At 50.9% G+C, this 12998-nt stretch overlaps 1 protein-coding gene across 8 annotated transcripts in view; it reads right to left on the bottom strand.

Moving 5' to 3' along the window:
* PXYLP1 (2-phosphoxylose phosphatase 1) overlaps positions 1-12998 on the bottom strand; it is a 66431-nt gene that overhangs the window by 12203 nt on the left and 41230 nt on the right. For all 8 annotated transcript variants that reach the window (XM_072958338.1, XM_072958313.1, XM_072958312.1 and 5 more), the window contains 2 exons: positions 4712-4870; positions 3766-3892 (listed from right to left, as the gene is read on the bottom strand). In XM_072958338.1, coding sequence (XP_072814439.1) covers positions 3766-3892; positions 4712-4870 — 286 coding nt within the window. The remainder of the gene's footprint in view (positions 1-3765; positions 3893-4711; positions 4871-12998) is intronic.

The raw sequence follows: 12998 nt of genomic DNA, 5'->3' as shown, positions 1-12998 counted from the left end.
TCTTTTCCCACATTGTTCTCTAATCCTCCTGCTGCTGCTACACCTGCACTGGCCACAGCTCACTGAGGCTGCTCTTGCACCAGGCACCGCATCTGTCTTTCCAGGGTGAGTGGGGCCCCTGAGGGCAGGAACAGCTTTTCTTCTGGGAACCCTCAGAAGCCCCTCTCCCCTTCATTCCTGCAGTCCGGCCACACATTGGCCTTTTTGTTACTCATGCTCAGCTCTTCTAGCCCCAGGCCCTTTGCACTTGCTAGTCCCTCCATCCTCCTTCCCCCAGATCGTCATAGGACTGGCTCCTTCACATCTCTGAGGTGTTTGCTCACGTGCCACCTCCTGTTAAATGAGCCAGGCATGTGTGACAGTACCTGCCACATGATAGGTGTTTAAAAATAACATGGGGGGAGGAGGGTATAGCTCAGTGGTAGAGCACGTGCTTAGCATGCACCAGGTCAATCCCCAGTACCTCCATTAAAAACAAAAAAAGAATTAAATTTTTTTAAAAATAAAATAAAAATAAAAAATAAAAACAAAATGTATTGAATAAATGCTGATTGAATCTTCACTTCCTCGAATATAGAAAAGAATATCTAATTCCTATTCATGAATGCAAAAAAAAAAAAAAACCCAAAAACTGTTGACTAAACACAGCCTATTGATGGTAATAACCTTCCTGCTGGCTGAACATAGTCCTGTGAGGGTTTTAAAAAAAGCACCTTTGTCACAAGGCGTGTGACATTCACGAAGAGGCAGCTTCCACTGCAAAGACCTTGAGAGCCAGGAAAGGTGTCCTTGTGGAGGGAAACATGGGGGTGTCTGGCCCCTACTGACTCAGCTCCCTGCACCCCACGTGCTGGCCCAGACAGTCCCCTTCACCAGACCAGGGTAATGGGCACACTTCAGGATGCACCGCCTTCGAGAAGGCCATAAAAATTAATCATTTATGAAGCTGAACTGGCACCTGGAAGGCGGCAGGCACAGCTGCTGACCCAGATCCCACAGTCCCAGGGGAGGCAGAGGCCCAAAGTGGGTCCGCTTTGCTGGGAGTCCTGCTCACTCTTCCGCGATATGCATGTTTGTAATGACAAATCAACTTCTATTGTTTTTAAAGATGGAATTTGTTAAGTGACATGAATTAATTAAACATGCTTACTCCACCCACTTTCTATAAACGATTGAAAACAGTTCGTAAAAATACAGAGTGTTGGACAGAATAGAACAAGGCCAGAAGTTCAAGGCCAGGGGAAATGAGGGCAGACGCAGCCCGGGCAGCCGGTCCTCAGAATCGCGCCTCTAGAGTGGGAGCTCCGGAAGCGGCCCCGTCACAGGGGCCTGCCGTCGCTGTGGCAGAACGAGGGGCCCTGGGACCTGGCCTGGCCTCGTCAGGAAAGGAGGCTGGGCCCGGAAGGCTTCAGGCTGCTGTGGAACAGAAAACTCCACATCTCAGGCTCTCAGCGGGGACTGGGCTCAGTGCTTTACTCCGTCACCTTAGTTAGACCTCACAAGGATGCTATAGGGAGGCATTACTATCCCCATGCTCCAGAACAGAATGTTGAGGCCCAGAGAGGTAAAAAGATTTGCCCTACATCAAATAGGTGACCATGGCCTCAGAGGATTGGATTCTGTGGTAGAGGCTCCAATCTACTATGACAGATACAGGACAGGCAATTACGACCTGTGGTTCTCACTGAGGTCCTGAATTCACTCTGCCACCAACCCAGACCAGCAACTCTTACCCGCCAGGCTTGGGCTGGACACCGGTGACCCAGGAAGGAGTCCTGGGGAGCTGGTGGTGCAGGGAGGGCAGAGACAACGATGCTGGGAGGACAAGCTACAGTGCGCCCAGCGGAGGCCTGCACGCTGCCCTGCAGCCCTGCCCCAGAGGCCCCGTCTCTGGGAAGAGCCAGGTGGCCCCCAGAGGCCTCGAGGTGTCCAGGGGCCTTCCAGCAATAGCTGACCAGTCTGCGGGCAGATCCATTCTCACGCCTGGGACGCTGAAACCCAGCAAAAGCGAGCAGAAGCTGCCAGCTGCCAGGGCTGAAGCAAGGTAACTTCCACAGGCTGAGGCTGCCCTGGGTCTGGCCAGCTCAGAGGCCTAGTGGCCTCTCTGTCCGCAGGCTACTCATAGGGCACATATCAATCAGCATGGACAGCAGGCCTGTGCCAGCTGTTAGCACACTGAAGCCCCACTGTGCCCAAAGGAGCAAAGCCACTTCCCCTCGCTGCCCTCCTTGCACCCTACCCTGTGTCCTCCTGCCACCCCCGATGCTCCAGCCCAGAAAGTAAAGGGTTAATGCCCAGCACAGCAAGTAGCCTCCACCCCTGCCCTAGTCCTAAGGCCAGTTAAGGTCTGGTCATTAAACATTTTGTTCTGAGACCCCTCCTGTACATCCCGTTTTCAGGTTGAGTGAGGCAGAGGCAGTGCCTGATACAAGCAGAGAATCTCTCATATTGGGAGAGGTTTCCGAGAAGGGGTAACATCCCAGGGGGCCTCAAAGGAGCTACAGAAGGCATCCAGCACGCCAAACGGCAGGTGCGAAGGCCTGAAGGGTGAGGGGCCAGCAAGCCGTGGTTGGCAGGGGGAGAGGGTCCCAGCAGAAAGGCTAGAGATGAGGAAGAAAGCCAGTGTCTTCTCCATGGGCTCTGACACGGGCTGGACTCGACCCAGGGTGTTTTCCAGCCCGTGAGACACAAGGATAGGTGCCCACACTTGCTGAACACAGAAAAGAAGGCCCAAATCCTCAGGACTTCAAGACCTCCAGCAGGACATGAAACCCGAGAATGACATGGAGTTTCATGATGTTTCTACATAAAATGGCTCACTTCGTCTCCCCCAGGATACCAGACGATAAGACGGCTGAGACGCAGAGGGTTAGCCTGAAACTCCTGGATCCACACTGTAGCCCACTGTGAACAAACGGCCCTGGCTGCAGGGAGGCCATCCATGGTTCCACCAGGCTAGTGCGACCTGGGGCGAGCTGGCACCCAAAGCATTCCGTCAAAATAACATCTTCGCCATGGAGCACGCCCCCCCATCCCCTCTGCTCATTCAGTAAACTGCCAGGGATGTTATATGCCCCCAACACATTTGCTGAGGCCTGGCCCATCAATTTATTGCTACCTGTGCCTCTCATTTTGGTGCCATGCCATTTCCATATGCACAACTTCTACTCTCTTTGCAAATATTTTTCATCCTAAGGGCTCTCAACCAAGAGCAAGCTGTCTCTACTCCCATGAAGAAGGAAAAGGTTGAAGGAATGTCTTCCATGTATATGGCTTTGCAACTGGTCATGTGCCTCCTCCTCTATCATCACACTTACTTTTCATCCCAACCCTGCATGGTCAGAGTCGTCATCCCCATTTTTGAGAGAGAAAGCTGAGGCTCAGAGAGACTCAGGGACTTACCTGCTGCCTTGAATGGGAACAGCCAAGTCAGGATCCAAGGACTCCTAACCCAGTGCTCCCAGCCATTTCTCAAACTGAAGAACAGCAGGACGGCAGACTGCAGACAGCAGTCAGGCCTGGGAGCAAATCTCAGTTTATCTGCTGTGTGGCCTTAGGCAGGTGCCCACCTCTCTGGGCCTCTGTCCTCTCAATTGTGAAATGGGATTAACCTGCAGGATTGTTCTGAAGATCAGACTCCCGGCAAACAGCACTCACTAGACAAATGTAGGCCACGCCCCTGTCCTGTAATTCTCCAGTCAGCCTTTTGATTCGAACTGAGACAACAGACTATTGAAAATGACTTTTAGGAAAAGTGCAATTTACCTGTTAGCCACCAGAGTGCAGTCAATTTCTGGGCGCTTCGTTTTGGGAATGACATACAGTGGGTACCTGTCCCCGTGTCGAATGAACACGTGCACGGAGACCAGCTTAAAATGATGCGGAGCGTGACCTGCAAGAGAGAAGCACACGGTCTGGTTACCACCCAGGAACTGCCCAGCACTTTCAGTTTGCCGAGGCGGGGAGGGGTGACCACGTGGAAGGGTGCCATGCTGGGTGCGAGGGGCCTCTGACTAGCCTCACAAGGCAGGGCAGAGGAACATGAGAGGGCTGGTTCTGTCCCAGACCCCCAGAAGCCATGGGGAGGCTCTGGGGGTGTGGCTGGGGACTAGGGGCCAGTGAACTGTAGGCAAGACTGTTCATGGAGCCCCACGCACATCTGCAGACTAGAGGGAGGCCTGCAGAAACACTGGAAACAACGACTTCTGCTTTACATCTCTCGTGAAACAAGGCAGGGCACAAACAGACAAATTCAACATCATTCTCTAATACACTTTCAAAAAGGAAAACTCAACAAGGAAATTGTATTTTTCCACATCTTTACTGCCAGACACCACTGGAGCAGCCTGGGGAGGTCCTAAGCCTGAAGAGAGCCTGCCTGGGAAAGGCGTGAGCGGAGGGCGACACCCTAGAGTCTGCAGAGGCCACCTTTCTATTCCGCTGGTGTCTCACTGAAAAGCATGATGATGGTAAACCTTTGTGGAGGGAGTATCATGAGCCTCGTGCTGCTCAAAATGGCTACTTACTCCTCCCAGCAGCCCGGTGAGCGGGTGCTGCTCATCACTCCCATTTTATAGATGAGGAAACCAAGACCTGAGAGCTTATCCAAGGGCCCAGCCTAGTGGCAACTGCAGGACTTGGACCCTGGCCATCTAGGTCCTTAGATGCTGCTTGGAGATGGTACCAAGTTGGGTGGCACAGCCAGGCCTACCTTCCATGCTGCGCTCAGCCACGCTGGGAATGTTGCAGTACAACAGGGCTTCGTAAACAGGGTCTGCCCCTGGGGGCTCCGTCACTGGCTCAGGCATGATTCTCTTTCGACTCTTGCTGCTCACTTCATTTTTAGCTGTCGACACCGGGATCAGGTGGACTGCAGGGAAAAGCAAAGCAGGTCACGACACATGTAGTCACTGGGATGAGTGGGGGTGGGCTGTGGACAGACCAGCTGGAAGGGCCCAGAGTGCAGCTGAATTTTCATCGTAACTGCTGTCTCCCTCAGAATTAGGCTGGACTTCAACGTAGCAAAAAGTCAGCTTCTCATTCAATAACTGTTTCTTGAGCCCCGCTCCAGGCCCTGCCCCTTTCTCAATGCCACTACCCTCTCATCACCAATAATTATCTATGCAACGCTGAGGGGCCACCCTGACAAAGGGGGCCATACCTACAATGGTAAAGGAAGAGCTTACACACTAACTTTGTGCAACCTGACTACTTTGTTCTGAACACCCTTTGAATTCTGGTAAATACTAAGTAGGAAGACCATCGCTTATGGAGCGCCTACAAAGTGCTGGACAGGTGTCTATCATATCTCATTTAATACCACCTGCTTTGCATCTTGTGGCCCCCAGAGCCCAATCACAGGCATCTGCTCATTCATCCTCAAGAGACCATTTTACAGAGAAGAGAGCCAGGGACCCAAGGGGAGGGGGAGGTGGCTGCCCAAGGCATACGTGGTGGATGGAAAGCCGTCTCAAGCTCACTGCTCTGCCTCCAGCCCAGGTTCTCCCCCACTGTCTGCTACATGTCATGTGTGGGCCCTGCCATCTGAGTGCGACATTTGTCCACTTAGCACCCCTCTGTCAGCGAACCACTCCTGCCCCTGCCCAGGTGAAGCCGTTGAACTGTCAATCACAACGCCCCGCCTCCTTCAGAGAGGTAGGGCGCAGACACGGAAGTCTCCTTTTCTCCTGGACGCTGATCTCTAGGAACAGAAACCTGGGGCTGCCCCAGCCATCTGTCCCTCTACAGATGAAAATGAGGCTAAGTAGAGACAAGCCAGATGGACAAATGAAGAGCATTAGAGAGAGAAAGGAAGACCTGAGGACATCCATCCTCTGAGCCCCTGGGTCCAGATGTGGTCGAGGCCAGAACTTCCCTTAGATGCCCCAGATCTGTGAGTCGAGATAGTCCTCTTCTTACTTAAGCTAGTTTGAGCTGGGTTTCAGTTACTTCCAACCAAATGAGTCCTGATTCATGCACTTTATCAATTATGTATAAGTAGATGTAAGCCCAGGTTCTGGGTCAGTGGTCCCCAATCTTTCCAAGAGTTCCAGTCTGAAACTCCCTACATAAAATAATAGTTGTATTTCTAGCATCTGACAACTGAGGAAATACCCAGAAATAGGAGTGTCCATGAATCATTTAACATCTAAAAGGCTTATTAATCATCATGTAATACATATGCATACATTTGAACAACAGCATAAACAGGGCCCAATCACCAGTCTAAATCCATTTAAACTCCCCACCTTCTTCTACAAATCCTTCTAAGTAAATATTTAAAACTTGCCTTTGGCAAACAGACATTATAAACAGAGGTAAAAGACAAGTTAGCCACTGAAAGGAAAATGTTTGCAACACATAACAAATCATTAATATTCAAAGAGCATAGATCTCCTATAGCTGATAAATCAATAAAGGACATAAACAGGCTCATTATAGAAAAATAAATACCAGTGGCAACAAACATGAAAAATATTCAACATTTATACATATTTAAAGAAATACAGAAACAGGATATGATTCTCTCCCACCCCTGTCAGACTAGAAATTCACGTTTTAATAATATCATCAGTCCTAGCCACCACATGAAACCCACACTTCCAGACACTGCAGGTGAGAGTGGAAATTGGAAGGACTTTTCAGGAGTATCTGGCAGTCACCACCAAAACGTGACATGTGCTTTTTTCCCTGATCTCATTATTATACCTCTTGGAATCTATTTGGAAAAGACATCAGTTCTCATCACAGAGACAAATGGCTGAAGAGATTCACTGCGATGCTGTTTATAATGACAAAAAAAAGGGAAATGACCTAAATCTCTCTCATTAGCAGAACAGAATGTTACATCCACAGTGTGGAATATTTTGCTACAGTTACAAGAATGGAAAAGCATCAAAGATGAATAAAGCAAATGAACCAAGTCACTGGATAGCTATATATTTCTCTTTGTGGAAAGAAAAGAAAACCTACACATGTATTTGAAGGCATTTTTTATTATGTAAATGAGCAGAAAAATGTCTCCAAGGACATCCTTCACGACGCAGCAGTGGCTTCCTCTGGGGAATGGGTGGAATGGGGTGTGAAGAAGTATTTTCACTTGTTTTTCTGTAACTGTCTATATTGTTTTATAAATCCACATAGATACATATGTATATATAGTTACAGTAAGCACATGTTACATATATTCTATGTATGTAACATAGAATATAAATATAAATATATACATTTATTTCTATAATGCCTAGATACACTTCTTTTTTCCCAATAAGCATATTTCATTCATTACTTGTGATAAAACAACCATCACAGAGCTACAGAGTTGGCCCTTCACCAACTCAGATTAGCCCTTTGGTTAGTCCTAGAGCCATCTCCTTCCTGGAAGGGTCCAGAACTGCTAACACACAACTCAGGTGTCCAGAGGTCATTTCTGGTGGGTTGGCGGGCAGATTTGTGCCGCAGCAAGGGAATGATGTCCTCAGTCAGTATGTTAATGACCCAGCACTCCCGGAGGCTGTGTGGCACTCCTCAGTGCTTGACTCTGCTCCTTTGAGAAGTGGTACCAGGTTCTGGCCCCTTGGCCTTGCCTGTGGGCACACTCCCTTTGAGTCTGGGCCAGGGAGAGGTGACATGATAATAGGGTGACACAGGGGCAGAGGGGCATGAGTCCCTGGACATCCCAGAGTCCCTACAGTTTGCTGATTTATCTGAGAGCACACAGGGGAAGGCTTGTGGGGGCTGCCACCTGGGAACTGCTATACACTGAATATTTACGTTTCCCCCAAATTCACATGTTGAAATCCTAACTTCCAGTGTGATGGTATTTGGAGGTGGGAACTTTGGGAGTGAGTTGGTCAAGAGGGTGGGGCCTTTGAGAATGGGATTAGTGCCCTTATAAAAGAGACCCCAAAGAGCTCCCCTGCCTCCACTTCTCTGCCATGTGATGTTACAGCAAAAAGATGCCCTCTAGGAAGTGAGCACCCTCTAGACACCAAATCTGCTGGTGCTTCAGCCTTGGATTTCCCAGCCTCAGGAACTGTGAGAAATAAATTTCTGTTGTTTATGAGCTGCCAGTTTACGGTATGTTTATTAAGCAGCCCAGTGGACTAAGACAGGAACCACCTACAACTCAAGGAAGCAGTGGTTGAAAGCTACATGTAAAGAGATCTTCCATCCAAACAGATTTTATCTGCTGTTTCCTCTGGCATCTGGGCCTGTCTGTCAGCTTCGCCCACTGGCTGTTGAGATGACCTTGCATTGTTTCAAACCCTCCTAAGTCACCAAGACACAGCATCAGTCCATGTGGGGCCCTTCAAAGGGTCCTCCAGATACTAGGCAATCGGGGGCAAGTTCTGATGCACAGAAACAATGGAGTGAGACATCTCACCAGCATCCCCTCCCCTAACCTGGTTCTCATTGTCCTGAACTGTTCAGAGCTGTCCCTGCTCCCATAGGATGTTTCTCAGGATGTCTCCTTCCCCTTGCTTATGACTCTACCCACATCCCAACCTCCATACCCCAGATCAGGTCAACTCCATAACTGACCCCAGGGGTCACCTCCTCCAGGAAGCCCACCCTGAATCCTCAAGTAGTCTGGACATCCCTCTTCTATGAGCCCACCTGGTTCTTGCTGCCCTCCTGGCTCACACTACAGTACATGTAAGCAAGGGTGTCCACAGTTTGTCAACCCACCACCCCAAACATCCAGAGGGCCAGAACTATGTCTCTTTCATGTTTATTCTCCCTCACCAACCGGCACAGGGCAGGCCCTCCACAAATGCTTGTTGAACTGAAGGCCTGCTCTGAGCAGGCCCTGTGCTCCATGCTTTTGGTGGAACACCTGCTCGAACCCTCAGGGAGAGCAGTTACCTGACCAGCCAGTGGTGGGGATCATCCAAGCAGGCTTCCTCGAGAAGACGCCCAAGCTGGGACTGAAAGGCTGAAATGAAGCTGGCTACACGGGGAAAAGGACAGGACGAGGGAGGGCTGGGCGGTGCGGCAAACACAGCAGACAAGAGGTGGCAGGCTGGCTCTAGATACCTTTGAGGCCTTGGCCCCACCATGGCTGATGCTCCGGGAGAGGCTGGCTGCAAAGGAGCCTGAAGGAGCAGACCCCGGGCTGGAGGCTGCCTCTCCCCTGGCTGCTGCCTGACCTGCCACATCAGCAGTCCTGGGCTTGCCTTGTTCATCTCAAGGGCGCTGAGGGGCAGACTCAGGGGCTGGTGAGCAGATGTGACATCTGGGGTCTGGGGCTGCAGGAAGCTACTTCTCCTGGCAGGCCTCCCCAGCTCCTCCAGTGCCCTGTGGGACAATTAGGAACTCTGCTGATTACAAGCAGAAGACAGGCCAGTGCCCTTCCTCTGGGGGACCAAACCCACGCTCATAGTCTCCAGCTTATCTCCCCATACAGGGGCTCTGTCCTGGGGCAGAGGACAAGAATCCGCCTGCTTCCTGGCCTTCCCCCACCAGATCTGGCCTTAAGAACCCCATGTATGCAGCCTATTACAGGTGATCCTGATGGAATTCTGGGAACCCCATCCGTAGGTCAGAGCACCACCCCTCCTTTCCTTCTGCGGGGTGGCTCCTCCAGGACGCTGTCCTTACCACGCTGATGGCCCCAGGGATGGATCTGGCACTAGCCAACCGTGCCAATAAAGACCCTTTCCAGGAAAGAGAGCTTCCCCACGTGGAAGAGTCCATTTTGCAGAGAGTCAGGTGACCTCTGAACCCCTGTCTCCTGCCATCCCCGCCCTAGTTTTTAGTTATCCTACTGTTGTTTAGTTGTCGGCTCTTTCTCTGATTGCACAGACACCCTGGCTGACCGAAGCCAGGTGTCAGGGATCTGCAGGTGTCCAAGCACAGGTAAGAATGACGGGGCTAGAGTGCTGGCTCAGCTCTGCCTGCACTGCTCTGGGCTCAGCTGTCACACAAGTCTTATCACCAAGGGCGCCAGCAAAGAACCTGGAGGGGCCAAGGTGTGGCCCCCTCCCCCACCTGCTTTGCATCTTCCTAGCCAGAGCCCGGGGCTGGTCACCTCCCTAGGGGACAGTAGTCACATCTTCCTTGGGACTCCTCTTTCCCAGTGCCACTCAAGACTGTCCTTAGTGACCTCTGTAGCCACGACTGTCCATGGTTCTGAATGCAGGGAGGTGGCATGGGCCTGGGAGCCAGAGTCATGAAGACCTGGGCTCAAGTCCTGGCTCTGTTACTTCTGAGCTCGGTGACCCTGGGCCAGTGTTCCTGCCTCACTGTGCCTCGATTCCTTCACCTGTGAAATGAAGACAATGACAGCTGTGCCAGGGTGGTGGTGAGAATGACTCGAGACATCACCTGAGAAAGACCTTCCAGTGGCTGGAATGTGGTAAGAGATCCAGCAGTGCTGGTTCCACGTCTGTCCCTTGAATGTGATTATTCATATTCCTTACGGGCTTTTAAAAGGTCCCACCTTCAACTAAGAATCTGGAAGGGATGCTGACCCGCCGTGGCCACACCTTTCACAGGAGCACAAGGGAAGCCAGCCTCCCTGCCCACCTTGACCACCTTAATTTTAGTAGCTTTTCTGACTCCCTTAAATAATCCAGTTTACCCAAGATGGCGCCTTCTCATAAGTTAACCCCCCCCGTCCTATCTCCTGATTTCTACAATTTCTTCCCCCCAACAGTCCAAACCTCCCCTTGGATTCTCTCCTTCACTGGCCTGCCAAAGAATTATGGTTTGCTCTGACAGGCAATTCCCACAATCCCCTTGGTGTTCCTCAGTCCACTAAGGTGTCTTTAATGCCCTTTCTGTCTCTAGCCTGCACTGAATATAAAAATGTGTGTAATGCTCAAATAGAAACCAGAACCACGCCACCGGAGCCCACAGTTCTGTTATTTGCTTTCAGTCATTTGCTTTTGAAGGCAGGGGCAGAAATCGCATTGACAGGCCTAATGTGAAAAATCAAGTCTGCATCTGGACAGGCTGAGAGGCTTGGTTTCACAGAGACAAGACTGATCGGACAGCTGAATCCACAGCTACCTTTTGATCTACCAACCCACAAATACAACACCACAATACACCAACCTTCCTCGTTATCCTCATTCTTAATCAGTCTGCATCCCTCGTTCTCATTGTTTCATGGCAAACCACTGTCAGGCAAGAGTCTAGTAAATGCTTTTGGTGCCAGTGATAAGTCTGGTCCCATTCCGGGAGCCAGGAGCCAGCGATTCAGCTCCTGCCCTAGGCTATTCCCAATCTCTTATCTCCTCCCTGCCTGACCCCTCTGACATCTGAGACCTAAGTCCACAGGACAGCCAGAGCACAGGGGCAGGAGTCCCACTGTGGCCTGAACTTGAGTCCAGCTGTGGCTTCCCAGAGGGGCCAGGAAATCTCATGCTCCTCTGGGGCTACTGGTAACTGGACTTGACCTAACCTGGTCTCCTGGGTTAGATGCTGCAAACACCAAGGATTCCAAACCAGGACAGAAACTAGAAATCAGAGAGACATAAGGGACAGCCTCCCACAAGAACTATGGAAAGAACGTCAGTCATCCTTAACCACCTCGGGGCCTGGCTCCCTTCTGCCTCACCTCTGAGAATCTGGCAAAAGATACTGATCCTCACTCCTGAAAAAGGGCTGTCCCCACAAGCTTTAGAATGTGATTTCTAGGGGTTCACAGAACCCCTGAAACCAAGGGAGACAATGTAGATGTCCGTGGATGCAGGCTAAGAACCCAATGTACCTGGAAACAGGTTTCCAATTTCAACACCCTCAAGAAGAGCATTTTCTTTTTATAAAATGAAAAGGGATCTTTCAAATTTATATAAACGTGTGTTCATCCTAAAATAGCCATTCAACACTGAGGTATAAAAAGAAGTGAGTCATGCATATTCTTAGTGCCCAGAGAAACCCACAGTGGGCACTGCAGTGTGTGTGTGGCTGGATGTCCTGCCGGAGGTGACATCTGTCTTTCTATCCCTGCTCTGGTGGGAACCCTGACAAGGTCCCTATGACCCAGGGACATTGCTCCCCCTCTCCCAAGAGGAAGAAATAAGTCTCCTGTGTCTCAAAGGTCCGCACCCCATCAAGGCCACCAACGCGACTGCCCAGGAAGATGGGCCAGTCATTTGCTTCTATGAAAAGGGTCAAAGGCAAGAGCCGGCCAGGTGGGTGGGAGAGCTTTGGGAAGGCCACCTCTGTGAGACGCCATGCGGGTACAGGAGGGGCTGTGCCTGCAGGTGTCTGGACACTGTGAAGGCCAGCTGTCCGTCCACCCTCTGGCAGATACCCGGGGCTGGGGAGAGGCAGAGCTGGGTTCCAGGTTCCCCAAGAGGCAGACCCCTGGCCAGTGAGGTCCAGCCCCTCAGACGACACAGGACAAAGAGGAGAGGAGGGAGGGCAGGCAAGAAGTGATGCTGGAGCCCAAACAAGATAAATCAGAGGGCCCTGCATCATGGCCAACTCCCTGTCCCTCCTATCAGGGGCCTGGCTCTGCTGGGCCTCGCTGAGGACCACGTGGTGGGGCCATGCTGGCAGAAAGGATGATGAGACAGTTCCAGGTGGTTCTGTGTGCATTTCTGGCCTCACTTTCTTATTCAGAACTCAGATTCTGCCCCCAAGACCTCATTCCTGATCAGTTTCAAAATCCTCCTCCTCCCACAAGGTAGGGCGTACCAAGGTAGGGCACTACCCTCAAGATAGGGCACTACTAAGATCACAGGGCTCTGCCTTTGATTAGCGCTCACATCACTTCAAGTTTTTTTCTTTTTTTTAATGTCATCAGCTTGGAGCCCAGTTGCCAAAACAACAAGGAGAGGGGCCCAAGCTGATCAGTGCAAACTCCATCTGGGCAGACTCCCACTGCGTCCTGGACTCCCCTGCATTCTGTGGTGACTCCAGCGTAAACATCTTGCACCTCCCTCCCCTCTTCTGTCTCTTTCCTCATACAGTCTTGGAGATTGGCACATCCTCTCCTGAATTCACCAACTCATTTTACTAACACTTTCTAGTTTCACTAACTA

This window comes from Vicugna pacos, chromosome 1 (genome assembly GCF_048564905.1).
Source record: "Vicugna pacos chromosome 1, VicPac4, whole genome shotgun sequence".
Lineage (NCBI taxonomy): Eukaryota > Metazoa > Chordata > Mammalia > Artiodactyla > Camelidae > Vicugna > Vicugna pacos.
Note: the sequence above shows the minus strand (reverse complement) of the source record. Positions and strands in the feature narration are given on the sequence as shown.